The sequence below is a fragment of the Megalobrama amblycephala genome, linkage group LG17, assembly GCF_018812025.1.
Source record: "Megalobrama amblycephala isolate DHTTF-2021 linkage group LG17, ASM1881202v1, whole genome shotgun sequence".
NCBI lineage: Eukaryota > Metazoa > Chordata > Actinopteri > Cypriniformes > Xenocyprididae > Megalobrama > Megalobrama amblycephala.
This window is the reverse complement of record NC_063060.1, coordinates 3052554-3073821: the sequence shown is the minus strand read 5'-3', so window position 1 is coordinate 3073821 and position 21268 is coordinate 3052554. Positions and strand designations below refer to the sequence as shown.

Below are 21268 nucleotides of genomic sequence, written 5' to 3'. Positions count from 1 at the left end.
AACAGCATAAATTCTTAAAACAAACCTTTATTCAGCAGAATCACAGCAGATGCAGGACCTCGACGCAGTCTTATGACGTCACTCCAAAATAAAAGTCCTGTTCAGACGCTGCATTGTCTTCAATCACAGAAATGCATAGAAATCTAACAATTTTTATCAGATAATCTTTCTAGTAAAACTCAAAGAGTGACAAACATGATACAAACACAAATGTTAAAAATGTTGTTTGAGTTCATAAAGCAGAGTTCATTCATGAGTCCGAATTGAAACACATTTAATCTCAGTGTGTTTTACCAATATATAAAATGTGAACAAGTTCATTTGATCCTAAACATGGGTATAAAATGTGTAAAGTTATCTTTCAAGAATCAGTTTAAGTAAAAGATGCATCAAAATTAAATGCAATTCATTCAATATTAAAAGTATTGCTAAAAGTTTCAGTCTAATTAAAAATGTAATCTTTCACATATTTGTTATTAAATCAATAGCAAGAAAAGTCTTTGTTGTTAAAGGATTATTCCACTTTTAAATAAACTTTTCCTGATAATTTACTCACCCTCATGTCATCCAAGATGTTCATGTCTTTCTTTCTTCAGTCAAAAAGAAATTAAGGTTTTTGATGAAAACATTCCAGGATTTTTCTCCTTATAGTGGACTTCACTGGCCTCCAGATGGTTGAAGGTCAAAATTACAGTTTCACTGTGGCTTCAAAGAGCTTTAATTGATACCAGATGAGGAAAAAACTTTTCCACTGAATTGAAAGACCTGATTGACATCGAGGAGGAAGATATAGAGAATGTGAAGCTGCCGTCTCACCGTGTTCAGTTCTAGTTTGGTTTGTTTATATTGCGCAGCCTTTCTGCTAGTGATGTTATCAGGCCATTAGTTTTGATTTTCTGTCATGATTGTGAAAAATGTCACTATTGTTGGCCATTTATGCTGAATCGAGAATTGTAATAGGAACTCACGATATCGTTTGGGGGGAAAAACTGGACAGGAATACAATTTTTGTCTTGGTTGAGGAGGTGAGGGAAGACAACATTATTTATGTAATAATGTCATTTAATAAACCCACTGTCTTTCCTTCAAAATAATCACATACTTGTGTGTCGGTGTCTGTCCCCTGAATGTCGACCCTTGATCTCCTTCGTGGCCATATGGGAAAGTGAATATTTACAGACACAACATTAAAACTACAGTTACATTTACACGCTTCCAACAAATAAATGGATCGACTTCTGTCAGCTTGTTGAGCACATTTATTTTATATGGACATGGAGGGATGGATTCTGGAATCCACTGCCGCTTCAATATATATCTTTTAAGTTATTAATCAACATTTATATTTCTGTTAAATTATTTGAATGAATCCTTCAATGTATGTTAAAGCATCTACTTTCCTCTGTACCTCTCACTGAGAGAAAAGAACATGTTATCAGTATGTTTTGGGAAGGTTTCCTGCTCAGAGCAGAGCTCAGATCAACTTCAGCCTTGAAGAAGCTGTGAATCATGTGTATCTGTGTATGTGCGCTAAGTGTTTTGTGCAGGTCCCTTGTACTGGACAACTGGCATTCTGCTTGAGACCAGCAGACACCATGTCATGACCCCAAAAGGACATCCAGTACCTAAATCTAGGGTCCCCCTCGTCATCACCGTGACGAATGGAGATATGCTTCTTACTATCTGCCCACGTGTGGAAAATTTCTAATCTTGTCTATTTTTCTTAGCCAATCAGAATCATCCAACCTGAAGTAATGACGTAGTTAGTAGACTCTGTTAGAGTATAATTGTTGTGAAAATGTGAATGTACGCAGAGCGACCTACGAACTCCTTGGGAGACTTGAAGCTGGCTTCTGCTGATAAAACTGCAAACTATTCTTCGTAAAATTTTTCTTCAATTTATTAATTATTTTAAACTTTGACTCCGGGTCTTCATTCGACATATCTGGTTTCAAGGGTCCTAATTAAACTGTTTATCCCCAACAAACATTTTCTACCATATGATGGCTGAAGCAGCAGCATGTGACTGTTCTCATGGTAATCAGATCAACAATGTGAACGGAATATTACAAAGCTGAAGTGAAAACATCAAATTATCATTCAATGGGATAAAATATCTTCTCTTCCCTGCAAATGATACCATGAAGAATGTGAATATTTAATCAAGTTTAAAACAAAAGGTAAGCAGCTATCCATATTCCTTTCAGTATCAGCAGACGCAAAACGCTATAAAAAGCGACAACATTTAATGCATTTACCAATTAAAATAAAAATCAACAGTTACTGAAGTTTCAATCTCTTGATGGTGCACTGGTAGAAGAAGTTCACCTGAAACACAAACCATCAATTTAAGTTCACTTATTGAGTAACTTCAGCACTATTAGGATTATGATGATCAACGGATTCCTACCCCATATCCGCATCATGTCCCGTTCCTCCGCCGTCGTGGTCGGTGAGGCCGCCACCTGAGGTGGTGAGGCCGTCACCCGAGGCGGTTGAACGACGGGTGGGGCCTCGGGATGGGAGAAGTCAGGGACCAGGGGGATCTTCGGCTCCGAGTCCCTCAAGACTCTGAGCTTCCCTGCGGTCACCGACCTCTCCAGCGACCTCACCGTCTCTGACCGCGACGACTCCTTAAACATTATAAAAACAACATTTCAGTATTCTTTGAACGGACAGCTATTTCATACATTAATGTAAAAGTTTTAGTTTTAAGACTGACTTACCGACATGCCCCTGTGGCCTCTCTCCAGATGCCTCTCGGGGTATTTCACCAGCTTGCTGCAGAGTGGGCAGACCAGATTGGCCAGTCTCTCTCTGTGGCGGCCAAGCTGGGACAAGAGGCCTCTTTGTTGTTCATTGGCCACTTTGTGGACGGTCCTCAGATGTTTACTGATGTTGACGATCCACGCGGGGCACATCGGGCACTCGACTGCTATATGAAAAGACGATTTTAATAGGAGAAAAATGAACAAAACATGTTCGAACGCACAGCGGATTACACAAAATTATTTATTACTGTGTAATAAACGATTCATAACACTTTGTGATGGCACTAGGATCACAGAATAGATCAACTTACCGGAGCTGTATATTTTCGGCATGATTTGTAAAGGGAAAAAAAGCAAAAAAATGATTGTAATTTTATAACATTAATAAATTACAGTACGTGTGTAGTTGTTTTTTGGGAAAACAAATATAACATCTACTATACAATATGTGAACACATGAAAAACACTGCAAAAGTGAAAAGTCAGTGAGAGACTACCTCTTTGTAAATAACAATGCAAAAAATGATACAGCTAGGATATTAGTTGTAAAATGGTTTGCTTAGTAATTTGTAATATTTACCAAGACTTCTTGATCCTGTATTACAAGGTCAACCAACCAGCCCTTCTTCAATAGTGCCAATGTTCTGTAAAATCAAAGTAGTATTAAAACATACATTGTACTTTTTAATGAAAAAAATATAATTTAAGGTATAACATACTTCTCAAACAACATGTTCTCCAACCAATACGACCGTATAGGTCGTTTGTCACTTCCCTGAAATACGACTCATAGGAGTGTTTACTATAGTTGCGCCCCTATTGACAACAAGATACTCTCTTTTTAATTCATGAAATACGACCCATAAGAGCATTTGCTTTCATTTTAATGCATTGTTCCCTTTTATCTGTGTCATATCTCAGGTTTCGCGTAGCTCAACTAGTAGAGCATTGCAATAACAATATGCAATCATGTGATCATGCGATCGTGGGTTCGATCCCAGGAAACACATGTGCTCATAAAGAGTAAATGCACTATAAATCACTGAGGGTAGGTTTAGGGGTGGGGTGGGTGTATTCATTAATAAAATTCAATTTTGTTAAATGGAAATAGGAGAAATGGTGTAAAAAGTCCACACATTGCATTTAAATGAACACGCAATTTGATTGGTAATGACAGTCATACGTCATTCATGACGACAGACGTAACACGACACTGTCATTATTTTTACACCCACTAGAGGGCGCATGACTTCAAAACGTAAATATAGGGCGTAATATGGTGCTTAAAAAACGACCTATAGGGTCGTTTTTTTTTGGAGGACAGTCTCCAAAGTGCTTCCATTTTCTTCCATGTTGCCTACTATAATTTTGGGCAAATGTGCAATATAATCCAACTTATGTGCAAGCATGATCATTAAAAAATAATAATCAATAAATATCACAAGAGTATCACACCACAAGGGGCACTGCTGTGTCAGCACAAAAGTACACAATCATAACCTTTGATGAGCAGCTCTACTGCAAGGCAAAGATGCTTCAGTGGCACCATCAAAAAGAGTGTGAGGATATTATTATTCTCTTGGGTGGCTTTCATGTGCAGATGAACTTCATTGGACAATAGTCATTGGACAGCATGTTGCCGATTCTGGACTGAGGGGGACATTCTTGAGGAAAGTGTTGTGTTCGGAAAGAACACAGCTGAAAACATCTTGAAGGGAAAGGGGTGGAACCGTGTAGCCCATGCACACAAACTTGCATTTGAAGCACTTTGGAGAATACTGTGATGTGGTGACTGGAAGCTATACATGTCGGCCTTCAAGAGCATGAACATCTGGCACAGACAGCACCACGGGTCTACCAGGGCTTCCTAGATTGTGATTTTGTAGCCAAAGAGGCCAAACACAAGGTGCCATTTGATCTTTGCCTTGAACATATCAACAAAACAAGAAAGGTTGCTGGAGGATTGGTAGGCATCACTCGAAATGAGACAGCTAGAAACCGTTGGTCCATCACTTACAATGAACGTGCATCTTTAGCACAGGACACTAGATCCCTGTTTGAACTGACACATGATGGAGAAGATGATGAAGACAACCACAAAGATGTCATTCAACTTGTAGACCAATTCCAGAGATATCATGTCTTCCAACTGGAGAATATGTATGAGTTGGTGTCTTTGACAACCGGTGATGTTGCTTCAGAAGATATACTGAATGATCTAACACATGCTGCAGAGTCTGGGAAACAAATGGTAACTGAGCTGGTGAAAAAAAGAATGAGCACAATGAACGCAAACTTTCATAACAGCCTCACTAAGAGAAAACTCAAAACATTCTCAAATCTTTACAGAACAGACAGCAAACTTGGAAAACTCAAATCCAAGTGTGTGAAGCCTGACAGGGATATTTTCTGTTGCATCATTGTATCCATGGACAGTGGCAGAGAGGTTAACTTAGATGGGCTTCTCCAAGAAGAACTGTGCGCAGTCCCCCTTTCACTTGCCACAACAGAGTCAGTGCAAAGCTGACTTAGCCACCATACTAAAAGCTGGTGCAAAAGAGACTGTGCTAAGTCCATCTCTTGTGAGAACATGCACTATCATTGATGGGATGGTTTTAGGAAGAGGAAAACCTCAAAATGCATCAACCTTTGGGGATTATGCTGACATTTTCATACAGAAAGTGACTGGCAATCTACATGGGAACATTACTAGAGTGGATCTAGTCTTTGATCAGTACCTACAGAACTCCATAAAGGGTGGAACAAGAGCAAAACGCAGCACCACGCAGCAATAAATTCACACCATTGTAAGTAATGATGTAAAGATGCCGGCTAACTGGAATAGTTTCACTGAAATGGACAAAAAAAAGACCAACCTGACACAATTCATTTCGATTTGAACTTGAAAGGCATGTCATTCAGTATGGTCTTTAAATTGTAATAAGTGCACAGCAAAATCCCCAGTGTTAAATGAACACCCAAAGTGTACATATGACTCCATCTTACCGGAGTTAAAAAGTAACACTGAAGCAGTGTTAAAGTTAATGAGATAATTGATTGATGATTGACAATTAGTGGAGACACCTGATGATAATAAGCAGAATCACTGAAGGAAAGAGAGAAAAAAGGTGTTAATTAATGATTTATGGAATGTTTCATTTCAAGTCACCATGAAAGAGGTCAGCGTTTGCTTTAGTTGGGCTCTTGACTCTTTACCTTTTATTATTAATTTTCTCTGGCTGCTCCAACTTTGTGTTTGTAAAGCACATTTGTTATAGTCAGAGAAAATAGGATCTGGTCACAATATAATTTTATGAACGTCAAATTATGCCTGTTGTCATTTAGAGTCTAAATCTCTGACTGTGTGCTTGATGTGTAGCTTTAGTATTAATGATTGTAGTCCTGTGAATTTACAGCTTGAGATCCAACAGCAGGAAGACCTTTTTTTTTTTAAGAATAATACATCATGCACTGAAGCTTCAGTGTTTAAACACACACAGACATCAAGAATCAGCATCTGATTCTCAAGAACGGTGACAATAAATGAATACAAAATACTGACAAACAGATCAACTCTGAACATCACAAAACAAGCTACTGTCACAACAAAACAACATAAACATATAAGCAAACATGAACAATCTACGAAAATTACAGGACAATTCAGCTGCATAATTTATTCATGCAGCAATGCATGATGGGAGCCATGGATGAGTTTTGATTGGTGGCTCCCATCATGCACTGCAACATGAAGCACAAAAGGCTTGTTCGAGATGCATCGGCGCTGCGCAGACCGATCGGCGTATGACATCAAAGTACCGCGAGAGTGATTGGAGAGCATTCAACTCCTTATGCTTTTGAATCGCTCTCGCGGTACTCTGATGTCATAAGCCGATCGGTCTGCGCAGCGCCGATGCATCTCGAACAAGCCTTTTGTTTGATTGTCACCATTGTTGAGGGTCATATGCTGATGCAGATTTACTATAAAGAAATAATATAACATCTATATCAGCAGCTAATACTGGATGTCACCAATGAATCTGGCCATTTCACAATGAGAAAACACAACCATTCTGATTGTGCTTCCCAAAGCACTGTAAACCTAAACTGATCAACTTTGGCTCACAGCACTTTTGGGAAACACAGTTCAGATCATAGTTCCTCTGGTCATAACAAATGTGCTCTTCAAACACAAAGCTAGAGCAGCCAGAGATAAATTAATGTTCATAAATAGAGTCAAGAGCCCAACTAAAGGAAATGCTTTTCACCATCATGGTGACGTCAAACTAAACTTTCATTCAAACATTAACATCTAAACATCTGTTCATTCTCAGTAAGAACTTTTGTTGATGTATGACAGAAATCAAATCAAACTGGTTAATAATAAGTGTAATAATGTTTAATGGCTGGAAGTCAGTTGTAGTTGTTGTGTCTCTCTCTTTTTCTCTTGTTGTTTCTTCAGTAATTCTGCTTATTATCATCAGGTGTCTCCACTAATTGTCAATCATCAATCAATTATCTCATTAACTTTAACACTGCTTCAGTGTTACTTTTTAACACCCGGTAAGATGGAGTCATATGTACACTTTGGGTGTTCATTTATACCAGTTAGTTCACTGGAATAGGAAAAAGACCACGTGGCACATTGACATGGTCCCTTGGTGCCTTCTGTTGGCTGCCTACCTGAGTGCCACTGCTTTGATGGAGAAAAACATACCTTTGCCATACGACTATTACATAGTTATTACTACTAACTAGTTACTAATCCCTAACCCTAAAGAAGTGAGAGAGCAGTTATGTTAGGACGGAAGTAATAACTATAGTGATATGTCAATTAAATTTAATTTGTGTCACAACCTGGTACAATAATGAAGTCAAATAGCACCATAGACCTCCATCTACAGTTCTACATTTCCGCCTTGACATTAAAGTATTATAACTTGTGCAGCATTGCACTGTCTCTCCTACAAGCTTTAATATTGGCTTGACCCATTCCCATAGATAGGGGTACTGATTGATAGAGGTTTTGGGATACTATGTTATGTTTCCAAGCTGATATTCACTTTGAAAACTGGTTCTCTTTAGGCGGAGATTGTTTTTCTTCATGTTCTAGTTCTGTTGTCTCTTACTCTGTACAATAAATGTTCATTCTGACACTTCAGCTGACATCCCATGAGTGTTGGCTTTCATTTGATACCCTGGTTATGTGTAAAAGTCACACACAAAAAAAATCAGCTTGACAACCACCCTAATATCTTACCAATGGGTGTCTTCTAACTAAAAAAATAGGGTGACAGCTTGTACCAAAACATGTCCGCAAAAGTCTTAACGGAAGCCCTTTTCAGAATTGGCCCCCTGACTAAGACTAAGAGAGAGAAAATCTTCAACTCAAACTCATCTATTCCCTTCCCACGCATAAAATCCGTGAGGATAACACCAAAAAATGAAAGGGTGATCAATCCTCTTTCACTCTTCCCGCATTTATCAAAATACGAGGATATCCACTTTTAACAAATATGAAAAAGTGCGGCACAAAAATTACAAGGATCAATTTCTCAACAGACAGTAAGATGCACTTAAGCATTTTATTTCTTACCTGTCTGGAGAAATCCCGACGAGCCCCCAAATTGTTAGGTTTTTGCTCCTAATTCGTGCCTCATCCCAGACCTCTTAATTGGCAATTGAATGAGCAATCACTCAGCGCTGAGGGAGAATATAGTCTCATTTTATTGATAAGAAAAGAGAGAATATATAGAAAGAGTACAAGGGGTGTAATATAGGTTCAGCCAATGAGAAAAAGAATACATCATATAGCTTATGGTATAGGAATGTGATACATATGGAAAAACAAGTCTAAATATGGTCATCTACCAGTCAAGTACCCATGAGGTCCCTTAGCATCCCAAGGACCTTCTCCTATTCTGGTAATACAAAAAGCAGGGACCATTCCCTGTCTCCCATTCACTCCTAGTAGAGCCTTGTTCCTTATATGGAAATGGTTCTGGTACATAGAAAAACCATATGTTAAAACATAGGATACAGCTTTGACAGAGGACAAAGGAGCCTCTGTCCACATACTTTCAATGCTGAGACCAACATAAAATCTATCAGCGATTGAATGTAAAGGTTTGTGTCTCATTATTCTATTAATAACTATCTAATACTATCTAATACTTCAAATCTCAAGGTTAAATCAGAAGATTTTTTGTAAAAATGTTTCTGTAACAGCTGCCAAAAAATAGTATAGCTCCACTGTGGTTTTTAACAAAAACAAACAAACAAAAAAAACTTTTCACAGATATTTTTTTAAACATCGTTTGTACCATATGTCGTCACTGTTTTAATTTTAATATACAAAAATTATCTGGTAAAATAGTTGGATTTCTATGCACTTCTGTGATTGTAGACAATGCTGTATGTGAACAGGACTTTTATTTTGGAGTAATGACATGACGTCACAAGACTGCGCCGCGCTCCTGCATCTGCTGTGATTCTGCTGAATAAAGGTTTGTTTTAAGAATTTAAGCTGTTTTAATAGTTTTACCAGCGATGTTAAATTAGTTTATTTACTATTTAATGTAACATTGTGATTCTTTATCTAACAGTAATGAAGGATATTTGTGTGAGTAAAACTCATATCCACTGATGAGAAACAGTAAACCTACGTCTTATTTCTCTCTATAAATCATAAATCAGTTTATCATTTACACGAGTTCAGTCTCTGGGAGTAATGATGGAGAAACTGAACTTTTCAACTCCGAGTCAATTGAATCAAACACTTTGAGAAATGATTCAGTGAATCACGACTCGTGCTGTTCGAACGGTGAACATGAACGAGAACAACAAACACTAACAAACGAACTAATCATGTTTTCATCAAAGTGTAATCATTTAAATATAATCTATAATTCATTAAATACCATATGAGGATCATAAATGCCTGAAATATGAAGTTTATTAATTTGTAGTGTTAGTTTTGAGTGGGTTTTTTTTTAGTCCAACAGGTCATTGAAGACTTTTAACTCTGTTAATTATTCTCTTCTTACAGATGGAGTTTATTAAAGAGGAAACTGAAGACATGAAGATTGAGTTTAAAAAAGAGGAGTTTGAAGAAATAAAGATTGAAGAAACATTCAGTGTGAAAGATGAAGAAACTGAGGAACAAACAGGTTGGTTTTATTCTCACAGCTGAACTCAGTCATTTGATCATTATTAAAATGTTCAGCTCTACAGAAATAGAGAATATACAGAAATATAATCTTACAGTTAATATTACTGAATCCATTCATTCCAGCATAATATCATTCAGGTATAAATTTCCTTGATCATGAAATGGTTTAATTAAGGTTTGCAGATGCTGAATGAATCAAATGATTAATAAACAGCAGCACAAACTCTGTGAAATCAGCAGCTCTTCCGGTCAATCAGTGTCTGAATTCACTCAGTCGTTTCATTCAAGTGGACTTACTGTAGAGCAAGGGTTAGGGTTTGATTTAGGGCTGGTTACTTGTAATTAAAGGGTTAGTTCACCCAAAAATCTAAATTCTGTCATTTATTACTTACCCTCATGCCGTTCCACACCCATAAGACCACTTTAAAATTCAGTGTTTCCATTAAATGTGACCCCAGACCACTGCTGTGGAAATTTTACAATGTGTGACTCCTCTGAAAATCGAGTTTAGTTAGATTTATGTAATTTATGCAATGTTCCTTTAAGAATGTGAACAAGTTGAGTTATATGTCCTGAACATGTGGAACATGGTAAGATTTGGCTTAAGTGGTAATGTTTAACATAGTGTTAACATAGATGTTAGAAATAGAAAGAGCAAGATATGGTATGGGAACATGCAAGGTGTATGTTAAAAAAAACAAAAAAAAAAACAACTGTGTTAACAATCTGTGGAAAGTTACAGCCACTAAGTGATGTCCCTAATATGGTAAAAGGACAGAGGCTTCGGCCTTGGAGGTTAGAGATATAAAAGTGAGGGGAAGCTTTCATTCTTGGTCTTACACTCTGCAGCTACCTGTGTTTCTGTATGACTGTCTGACCTTTCTTGCAAGAAATAAAACCTTTAAAGACAATTGGACGTGTTTGTCTCTTATGCAGTAGAGTCGGAGTTGAGTTTTGCCACAACACCACAAAACCAGTCGCATGGGTATATTTGTATAATATTATCCATTATTTTAGTCCATTATATTGAAACAAATCAGTCTAGACTTCGAGCATGTGAACTTTCTACAGAAGCTGAAACGTCAAGATATGACGTGATATATTTTTAAAAACATACGAATTACGAATAATAATAACTCCATAATGTTAAAATATACAATCTACTCCACTTTACTGCAAACTTCACTTGATCTTGTGTTTCTGGTGTCCCACATTCACATGTTCATGAAAGGAAGTCATTGGAAGGAGAAGTCTGCTATGAACGGCCCTTAATAATTACACAGTTTTTAGGAAAATTAATTAAAAATGAACCTAAAAGTTGATGTCAAAATATGGCTGTTAATATCACATTAGATCATTTTGTCATTGATCAGATATATTACTCAAAATATTTCAGAGCAATGTTTTCTTTATTTTCTTAATATTATTTATAAATTATTAAGAATTATTTAAGGGAAGGTGGCAGAGCAGCTATTTGGAAAAAATTCTGTAGCCAGAAGACGTCCATTCAGTGCTGATTGTCTGAATTCAGTAAATCTTGATGTAAAAACATTTGAAATTGGAGTCAGATTAACGAGCAGCTAAAGTAAAAATTGAGACTAAATTCTAAAATTAAGTGAACTTCACAAGAGCGCTGAAAGACGTACACACATTATACCTTCACCAGACCACTGGATTCTGTCGCTGGAACGACAGCTGGTCCTTTACGATTGGAAGATTAATGTTAAAGTTTCAGGGACATATGCGACTAATTTATGCAAATGCATCAAAATGATCTGAATATTTTATAGCAGTTGTCTATTACAAGAAGTTTCAATTTTATCACCTTTAACTTCATATTTCTCTCTTTAAATTATTTTGATTTACTGAAAATTAAATGACTTTTTTTCTTTCATTTCAGACCTGATGGAAGTGAAGGAGGAGAGTGAAGAACTGAGTGAAGTGGAGGAGGAACATCATGACAAACCTGGAGAAAAACCTTTGAGTCGCTCAAAGGCTAAAAAGACATTTTTAAAGAAAAGAAGAGACAAGAAATCTACAACCTGCACTCAGTGTGGAAAAAGTTTCTCAACCAAACAAAATCTTGAGATTCACATGAGAGTTCATACAGGAGAGAAGCCGTTCACATGTGATCAGTGCGGGAAGAGTTTCAGTCAATCAGCAAACCTTAAAGCACACATGAGGATCCACACTGGAGAGAAGCCGTTCACATGTGATCAATGTGGAAAAAGTTTATCAACCAAACAAAGTCTTGATGTTCACATGAGAGTTCATACAGGAGAGAAGCTGTTCACATGTGATCAATGTGGGGAGAGTTTCACACAAAGAGGAAATCTTAAGAGTCATATGAAAGTTCACACTGGAGAGAAGCCACACACATGTGATCAATGTGACAAAACATTTCTCTGGGCATCAAACCTGAAGAGACACCTGAGAGTTCATACAAATGAGAAGCCACATTCATGTTCTGTGTGTGGAAAGAGATTTTCACAGCTGTGTAGTTTACAAAAACATGAGAAAATACACACTGGTGTGAGAGAGTACATGTGTTTTGAGTGTGAGAAGACTTTTATTACAGCAAACCAATTAAAACAGCACCAGATAATTCACACTGGAGAAAAACCATACAAGTGTTCATACTGTGACAAGAGATTCAATACGTCATCAAATCTGAAAACACATGAGAGGATCCACACAGGAGAAGCTGCACATGTTATTCAGTGTGGAAAGAGTTTCTCTATTAAAAGTCACCTGAAGATACACATGAAGATCCATGCAGTGGAGAAACCACATCACCACCGTCTGAAATGAAGTAGTTCATCTTTATGTGCTGAACAACAATACCTGGCTGTCAAATCCCCTCTTGATGCATCCTCGATAAAAGTCGGATCAAGAACACATTTGGGTATTTGAACTGTACTTGGCTAGATGTGAACTTTGAATTGGATCAGTACTCAGGCAGCAGCTGATGACGTTTCAAAAACAGACAAGAACGCATATTAAAAATGGATAACTATGAATGAATGAGGCATTTATATAGCACTTTACTATGTACTACTGTACACCGTAAGTGCTTCACAATCACATCAGGGGTCTCTCCTCATCCAAACCTACAGTTGTGTTCAAAATTATTCAACCCCCACTGAAATTGATTGTTTTGGTCGGTTTGACATTGATTTTGATCATTCAGTCATCCTGCTTACAATTGAATCAAAGAGGCACGTGTAGGTCAGACAAATATAACATAACATTTATAATGAAATAACCACAAATGTCTTTTCTGAGCTCACATCATTATCAGTTTTATTCAACCCCCAAGTGACATTCAATCTTAGTACTTAGTACAACATCCTTTTACAGTTATAACAGCTTTTAAACGTGAAGCATAGCTTGACACAAGTGTCTTGCAGCGATCTACGGGTATCTTCGCCCATTCATCATGGGCAAAAGCCTCCAGTTCAGTCACATTCTTAGGCTTGCGCACTGCAACTGCTTTCTTTAAGTCCCACCAGAGGTTCTCAATCGGATTTAAGTCTGGTGACTGCGATGGCCACTTCAAAATGTTCCAGCCTTTAATCTGCAACCATGCTCTAGTGGACTTGGAGGTATGCTTGGGATCATTGTCCTGTTGAAAGGTCCAACGTCTCCCAAGCCTCAGGTTTGTGACGGACTGCATCACATTGTCATCCAATATCTCCTGGTACTGAAGAGAATTCATGGTACCTTGCACACGCTGAAGCTTCCCAGTACCTGCAGAAGCAAAACAGCCCCAAAGCATGATTGACCCCCCGCCATGCTTCACAGTAGGCAAGGTGTTCTTTTCTTCATAGGCCTTGTTCTTCCTCCTTCCAAACATAGCGTTGATCCATGGGCCCAAACAGTTCTAATTTTGTTTCATCAGTCCACAGAACACTATCCCAAAACTTCTGTGGTTTGTCCACATGACTTTTGGCATACTGCAGTCGACTCTTCTTATTCTTTAGGAGACAGCAAGGGGGTGCGCCTGGGAGTTCTGGCATGGAGGCCTTCATTACGCAGGGTGCGTCCGTATTGTCTGAGCAGAAACTTCAGTACCCACATCTGACAAATCTTTTCTCAGTTCCTCAGCAGTCACACGGGGACTTTTCTCCACTCTACGCTTCAAGGTAGCGCACAGCAGTCGAAGTCAGCATCTTCTTTCTGCCACGACCAGGTAGCGTTTCAACAGTGCCCTTTGCCTTGAATTTGCGAATGATGCTTCCTATGGTGTCTCTTGGTATGTTTAACATCTTTGCAATCTTCTTATAGCCATTGCCCTTCCTGTGAAGAGTAATCACCTGTTCTCTTGTCTTCCTGGACCATTCTCTTGACTTCACCATGTTTGTAACCACACCAGTAAATGTCTAGAAGGAGCTGAGTATCACAGTCATTTTAAAGCTGCCTAATTGGTGCTTATTAGGGTTTATTGCTGCTCCCTGACATCCATAGGTGTTTTCAATACCTGATTGAAAACACTTCAATGAACCTCTGTTCTTCAGAGTGGTAGTCTTTAATGGGGGTTGAATAATTGTGTCAATGAAGAATTCACAAAAGAAACATTTACTACTGTATTACAAAACTAATTGATGTCATTTTAGTTGCATATGGTTCTTTAAGAAGTCCTTGTAGGATTTCATTCTGAATACAATTACAAATGTACACTAAATTCCCTAAAACCATTTACAGCATTGGGGGTTGAATAATTTTGAACACAACTGTAGATAATTCAACAAGAGAGCCGTCGCTATTTTCATTTTTAAACACTTGCAGTCTGTATAATTCATAAACACAACTTCATTCTTTATAAAATCTCTCTAACAGTGTAGCATTAGCTGTTAGCCACGGAGCACAGCCTCAAACTCATATAATTCATCTATTGTATATGCAACAGGCAATCTTTGGTCTCATTAATCTATAATTTGTTTCCTGGAAAATCGTTTTGGCTGAGGGTAAAGTAAAGTTTCATAACTTTATATATTTAGGCTATTTAACTTTACTTGTAGTCTATTAGAGCGCTGACTTTGAACGTTTGACTGAACTGTTTGATTTAATTTTTATTGTAGCTTCTTATACCTGTACATGTACCTTTTGCTTAGATTTTTATAATGGCTGTTATTGTTCATTAAAACTGACATTTAAAGGGATACTTCAGGATTTAGCATTAAGCTTTGTATTAGCAGAATACCACCAGTATTTTCGAATTACCGTGCTTTCCCCCTTCATATCAGCCCCGAGATGAGAGATTTATGCATTTTTATTCTGTAAAAAAGCCTCCGATGGCGCAAAAATCGTCATTTTGCGTCATCGGAGGCTTTTTTGGCCAGAGGCTTAAAACTACAGCCAGTAATAACAAGTAGTTCTGCATTTTTTCACCACGCCCATAACATATGCGCGTTTGAGGTTACTCACGGACATAGATCAAAGATTTTATCAAAAGTGGGTGTCAGTTATATTTTTAAGCTTACAGTAATAACATTATTTTGTTATAGTCTGCACTACATCAGTGGTTCATCTCGCAAATTTATCGGTCTCTGCAGTCATCTCAACCAATACAGCAACAGGCTTTTGTGGTAACGTTAGCAGAAATAGATAAATAGACTAACTCAGTTTTACAGAACAGTGGCTTTACTTTGATAACAGTCAACTTATATGCAACTTATATGTAATTGTCTATCTAACGTTACTTTGCTAAGTTAGCAGTTTCACTGCTACCTACAACACTACATAGGCTACTGTGTTATCAGAAATAGAGTCTAGTATCAGCGAGTCTTACCTCTAGGCGAATACGCTTAGGCCGTGTGTCCACCAGAGCGTTTTTAGATCGCTTAAAACGCTAGGCGCTCAGCTTAAAACGTCCGTCTGTGAGCGCGCTGTGAGCCGTGAGAGCGCTTCTGCAGCACAGCGTTTTTTTACGTTGAGACGCTTTGTTGCTATGATACGGAATATCCATGGCACTGTTTACTTGTAAATGATTTTGCAGGAATTTGTTTCAGCCTTAGGCCGTGTGTCAATTTAGCACCATCTCGCTGTAAATGTATGAACTAACTCACGATTGTGACCGATAGGCGTGGTTTGGGCGTGGCCTCGCAAGGGCAGCGAAACAAGTGCATTCTGGGAGTTGTTGTCTTTCATCCACATTAGTCAAAAATACATTTTCTGCCTTTTCTCAGTCTAGAAAGCTCCAAATTCAAAAATAATTTCACATTTCTACTACATAAATGACCAATTTTAAATACACATTCATCTTTCCAGGGGTGAAGTACCCCTTTAACAAAATGAGACAGAGTTGTGTTTTATGATTGCAAACTACACTCGCCTAAAGGATTATTAGGAACACCTGTTCAATTTCTCACTAATGCAATTATCTAATCAACCAATTACATGGCAGTTGCTTCAATGCATTTAGGGGTGTGGTCCTGGTCAAGACAATCTCCTGAACTCCAAACTGAATGTCAGAATGGGAAAGAAAGGTGATTTAAGCAATTTTGAGCGTGGCATGGTTGTTGGTGCCAGACGGGCCGGTCTGAGTATTTCACAATCTGCTCAGTTACTGGGATTTTGACGCACAACCATTTCTAGGGTTTACAGAGAATAGTGTGAAAAGGGAAAAACATCCAGTATGCGGCAGTCCTGTGACCGAAAATGCCTTGTTGATGCTAGAGGTCAGAGGAGAATGGGCCGACTGATTCAAGCTGATAGAAGAGCAACTTTGACTGAAATAACCACTCGTTACAACCGAGGTATGCAGCAAAGCATTTGTGAAGCCACAACACGCACAACCTTGAGGCGGATGGGCTACAACAGCAGAAGACCCCACCGGGTACCACTCATCTCCACTACAAATAGGAAAAAGAGGCTACAATTTGCACAAGCTCACCAAAATTGGACAGTTGAAGACTGGAAAAATGTTGCATGGTCTGATGAGTCTCGATTTCTGTTGAGACATTCAGATGGTAGAGTCAGAATTTGGCATAAACAGAATGAGAACATGGATCCATCATGCCTTGTTATCACTGTGCAGGCTGCTGGTGGTGGTGGTGGTGTAATGGTGTGGGGGATGTTTTCTTGGCACACTTTAGGCCCCTTAGTGCCAATTGGGCATCGTTTAAATGCCACGGCCTACCTGAGCATTGTTTCTGACCATGTCCATCCCTTTATGACCACTATGTACCCATCCTCTGATGGCTACTTCCAGCAGGATAATGCACCATGTCACAAAGCTCGAATAATTTCAAATTGGTTTCTTGAACATGACAATGAGTTCACTGTACTAAAATGGCCCCCACAGTCACCAGATCTCAACCCAGTAGTGCATCTTTGGGATGTGGTGGAACGGGAGCTTCGTGCCCTGAATGTGCATCCCACAAATCTCCAACTGCAAGATGCTATCATATCAATATGAGCCAACATTTCTAAAAAATGATTTCAGCACCTTGTTGAATTAATGCCACGTAGAATTCAGGCAGTTCTGAAGGCGAAAGGGGGTCAAACACAGTATTAGTATGGTGTTCCTAATAATCCTTTAGGTGAGTGTATATTAAAAATAGCAGAGGGCCTAACACAGATCTGTCACAGACACGTCAGGTTCCACCATCGACCAATCCCAGCACACTCAATCACCAAAATACTAATCATCGCCACCTGCACCTCATCATCACCGCGATCACCAGCACTATAAGGATTCCTCACACACACTCTTTGTCCGATCTCGTTTGCATTATACTTGCCTGTATGCTTACCTTAAGGACTCCAGACGATCTACTTACCTCTCTCCTGTGTCTCCTGTATTCCTCGTGTGCTTCTCTATCTGTGTGTGAGTGCTCCGTGTCTCCAGCATCCATAGTCTCCAGCGGCATTCAAGCTCTTCAATCCTGAGATCACAAAAGGACAGTATTCTGCATCACTCCATTCATACTTGAACAGTCACCTGCACAACTGTTTACCTCTGCTGGTATCAGTAAACATCACTGTTTGTTTTACTCCTGCCTCCGACCCTTCTGTGTTGTAACAAGATCCTTGCAGCACTCCATAATTTACTATCGTTATCTTAGATTTTTCCCCCGTTTAAATAGACAAAATTGTGAACGTATGATAGGTATGACCTAAACCACTGTAATGCCTGTCCCTGAATACCAGTGTAATTTTGTAGTCGATCTAGTGTTGAACGCAGCACTGAGATCAAGTAACACTAGTATTGAGACACAGCCTTGGTCAGAAGCTACAAGTAAGTGAAATTTTTCATAGATAACGTTTTTAGTTTTTTTGCAAGAAGGAGCACAATTGGGCCGACACCACTTTTTCTAGTATTTTAGACATAAATGGAAGGTTTGAAATGGGTCTGTAATTTGCTAATACGTTTGGATCTAATTGTGGTTTCTTAAAGAGAGGCTTAATAACTGCTAGCTTGAACGGTCGTGGGACGTGACCTAGAGATAAAGACGAGTTGATAATATTGAGAAGAACTACAGGTAACAGCTCTTTCAGTAGTTTAGTGGGCATTGGATCTAATAAACATGTTGTTGGTTTAGACGCAGTAATAAGTTTATTTAGCTCTTCCTGTCCTATAGTTGTAAATCTCGGATCTGCTTCTCCACGGCCTCCAGCTCCAACTGCACTGCATGCAGCTCGAACGTTTCTTCCAACACAAAGGTAGAGAAACATCCAATATACTCGCCATTAGAACAGATGAACAATAATATTGTGAGAGAGAAGAGAGCGTGACCACGCCGCTACTGTTAGCAGGCTAAAGGAAAAAACAAGCAATTAGGATTCAACTTGACGGAGCTCTAACTAAAACAGCGCACCAGCAACAGACGGGAAATGATGTAATCCAAATCAGTATTACACACTGTTCGGTTACTCGCAGTTTGTGCAGTTAGTGGTGTACCTCTAATACACCACTATGTCCAACTGCGTTCAGCATCCGGTTAGTGAGGTCTGATCGCACTCTGACAACAGCATTGATGTCTCGCGCATATACTTCAATGAGTGCTAGACATTACTTCTGTTGTCAGAGCACGATCAGACCTCACTAACCGAGTGCTGAGCACAGTTGGACATTGTGGTGTTTTAGAGATAAAAAATTATATACTCTACGGTTTCTAACACAAACCAATCGTTTCACGTCTTAGGACATCAATGTGTCGTCACATGCTGCAGGGTTTAATTTGGATTTGTCTATGCAAGTTTTTTCAACTCTTATTGATAGAGTACCCATTCACTCCCATTATTTGACTGACAGATGGCAACGGTTGCAGTTAAAAATCATAATTTGTGTTTTACTGAGGAAACAAAGTCATGTACATCTTGCACTGGGGGTAAGCAGATAAACATCAAATTTTCATTTTTGGGTGAACTATCCCTTTTATAATTGCCTTTTTTAATTCTATTACTCCTTTTCCTATTACTACTTTAAAACTAATTTTATCACTGTTTGCAAACATTCAAGTTATCTATATGTGTGTGTGTGTGTTTTATGGGTTGTTATGGACTGTTTGTAATAGCCATAATTACACAAAATGTATTTGTATCTTGTGGTCGAAATTCATGAGATCAGGTGTTTGATTCCATGGGTCTTAACAAAGACATATCACAACAGTAACTCTGCCTGCTCATCACCGAGGGTGCCCGCCTGCACTGCCCTCCACCCCTGCTAAGTCTGCAAAGCAGCAGTCTCCACCCAGCAGATGGAGTTTCCATCCTCAGGTGGTCCAGCTGATTTGGCAATGGTTCGAGCAGATAGATATGTTTGCCTCCCCGGACACAGCCCACTGTCAGTTGTTTTACTCCCTGACCAAGGGCACGGCACGGATCCACTGGCACACAGCTGGCCCGGGGTCTATGCAAGTTTGCGCTTCCCCCAGTGAGCCTGCTCGCACAGCTTCTGTGCAAGGTCAAGGAGAACGAGGAGTCGGTTGAATTAAAAGAACTGTCCTTTAAGAAAGTACTCCTGGTTGCATTGACCTCCATCAAGAGGGTAAGGGACCTGCATGCAGTTTTGGTCGATGAATCATGCCTGGAATTCGGGCCGGGTGACACTTGGGTTGTCCTGAGACCTCGGCCTGGATATGTGCCCAAGGTTCCTACCAGGAACCTTCAGGAATCAGGTAGTGAACCTGCGAGAACTGTACATCCTCTCACCACAGTTCCTGTGCCTTCGCTGAAGTGTGGGTAGCATGCTCGTCTCCTCAGCAAAAAACAAAGTGCGAGTGCTCTCATTTCCGCATTCATTCCCACGCTGCAGGGGTAGTGCGTGTGACGCAAAGCCTGCATGCCAATGTCCATTGACTCGTTTAGTTACACTCGAAGGTGATAGGGCTCTCTAGCGATATCCCAATTCGTCAGCTCACTTCTAATGTACGTCTCCGTTACCTCCTTCAGGGAACGAAGGTTACATACTTAACCAAGATGGTCTCTGATATGGGAAACTTCTCTCTGGTGTTATTGCATGGTTCTTGTAGTTTTCCTGTCTATGAAACTCTTTCCCAGTGGTGTATTATTTTGTATTTGAGTAAATGAACAGTAATTAGTTACTGTACTTAAGTACCTTTTTGGAAATAATGATGTAAGCAACTTTAACTCTGTACTTAACTATATTTTTGAACAAATAAATGTAATTTCAACTCCTGTATATTTGTGATGAGTAATGCAATTGACTGTTTTGCATGGCACCTAACTTTTTATGCAGCAATTTGTTTCTGCTATAAAGAAGGCATTGAAGGTACTTTATCTTGCCTGTACTCAACCAAACTTGTACTTTACATGAATGTGAGTGCATTAGCAGTTAGTTGTGAATCAGAGGTGTTTGATTTAGGAGATGAGGTCATGACTGCACCGGTGATGAGCAGGGTTGCCGGGTTTTTACAACAAAAACCCGCTGCAAAACACATTCGTATTATCATTGGTCCGTGACGATAATGTAATAAGAGGTGTGACTCTTGTGTTTGAGTTTGTTGAGGTAAGATCTCCGAGGGTGAAAACATGAACACACTGGATATCCGCTTTATAGTACAAAATGAAGATGTGCTTCTGATGAATTGAGGCACTGACACGGTTTTTCATTTTTGATACTGTAAAGCTGCTTGCTTTTAAGCAATTTATTGAATAAAGTGCTATATACAGTGGTGTGAAAAGTGGTGTGCCCCCTTCATGATTTTTTATTTTTTGCGTGTTTGTCATACTTTAATGTTTCAGATCATCAAACAAATTTAAATATGAATCAAAGATAACACAAATAAACACAACATGCCATTTTTAAATGAAGGTTTTTATTATGAAGGGAAAACAAAATCCAAACCCACATGGCCCT

The 21268-nt window shown here is 38.9% G+C and overlaps 1 protein-coding gene and 1 pseudogene across 1 annotated transcript; one reads left to right on the top strand and one right to left on the bottom strand.

The window, feature by feature from the left end:
- LOC125250872 overlaps positions 1–21268 on the bottom strand; it is a 77055-nt pseudogene that overhangs the window by 49687 nt on the left and 6100 nt on the right.
- On the top strand, positions 11965–13783 carry LOC125250384 (gastrula zinc finger protein XlCGF49.1-like; the record flags this gene model as incomplete). Its single annotated transcript, XM_048162917.1, has 1 exon — positions 11965–13783. A coding segment is annotated over one exon (789 nt), but the record flags the coding sequence as incomplete, so codon positions are not given.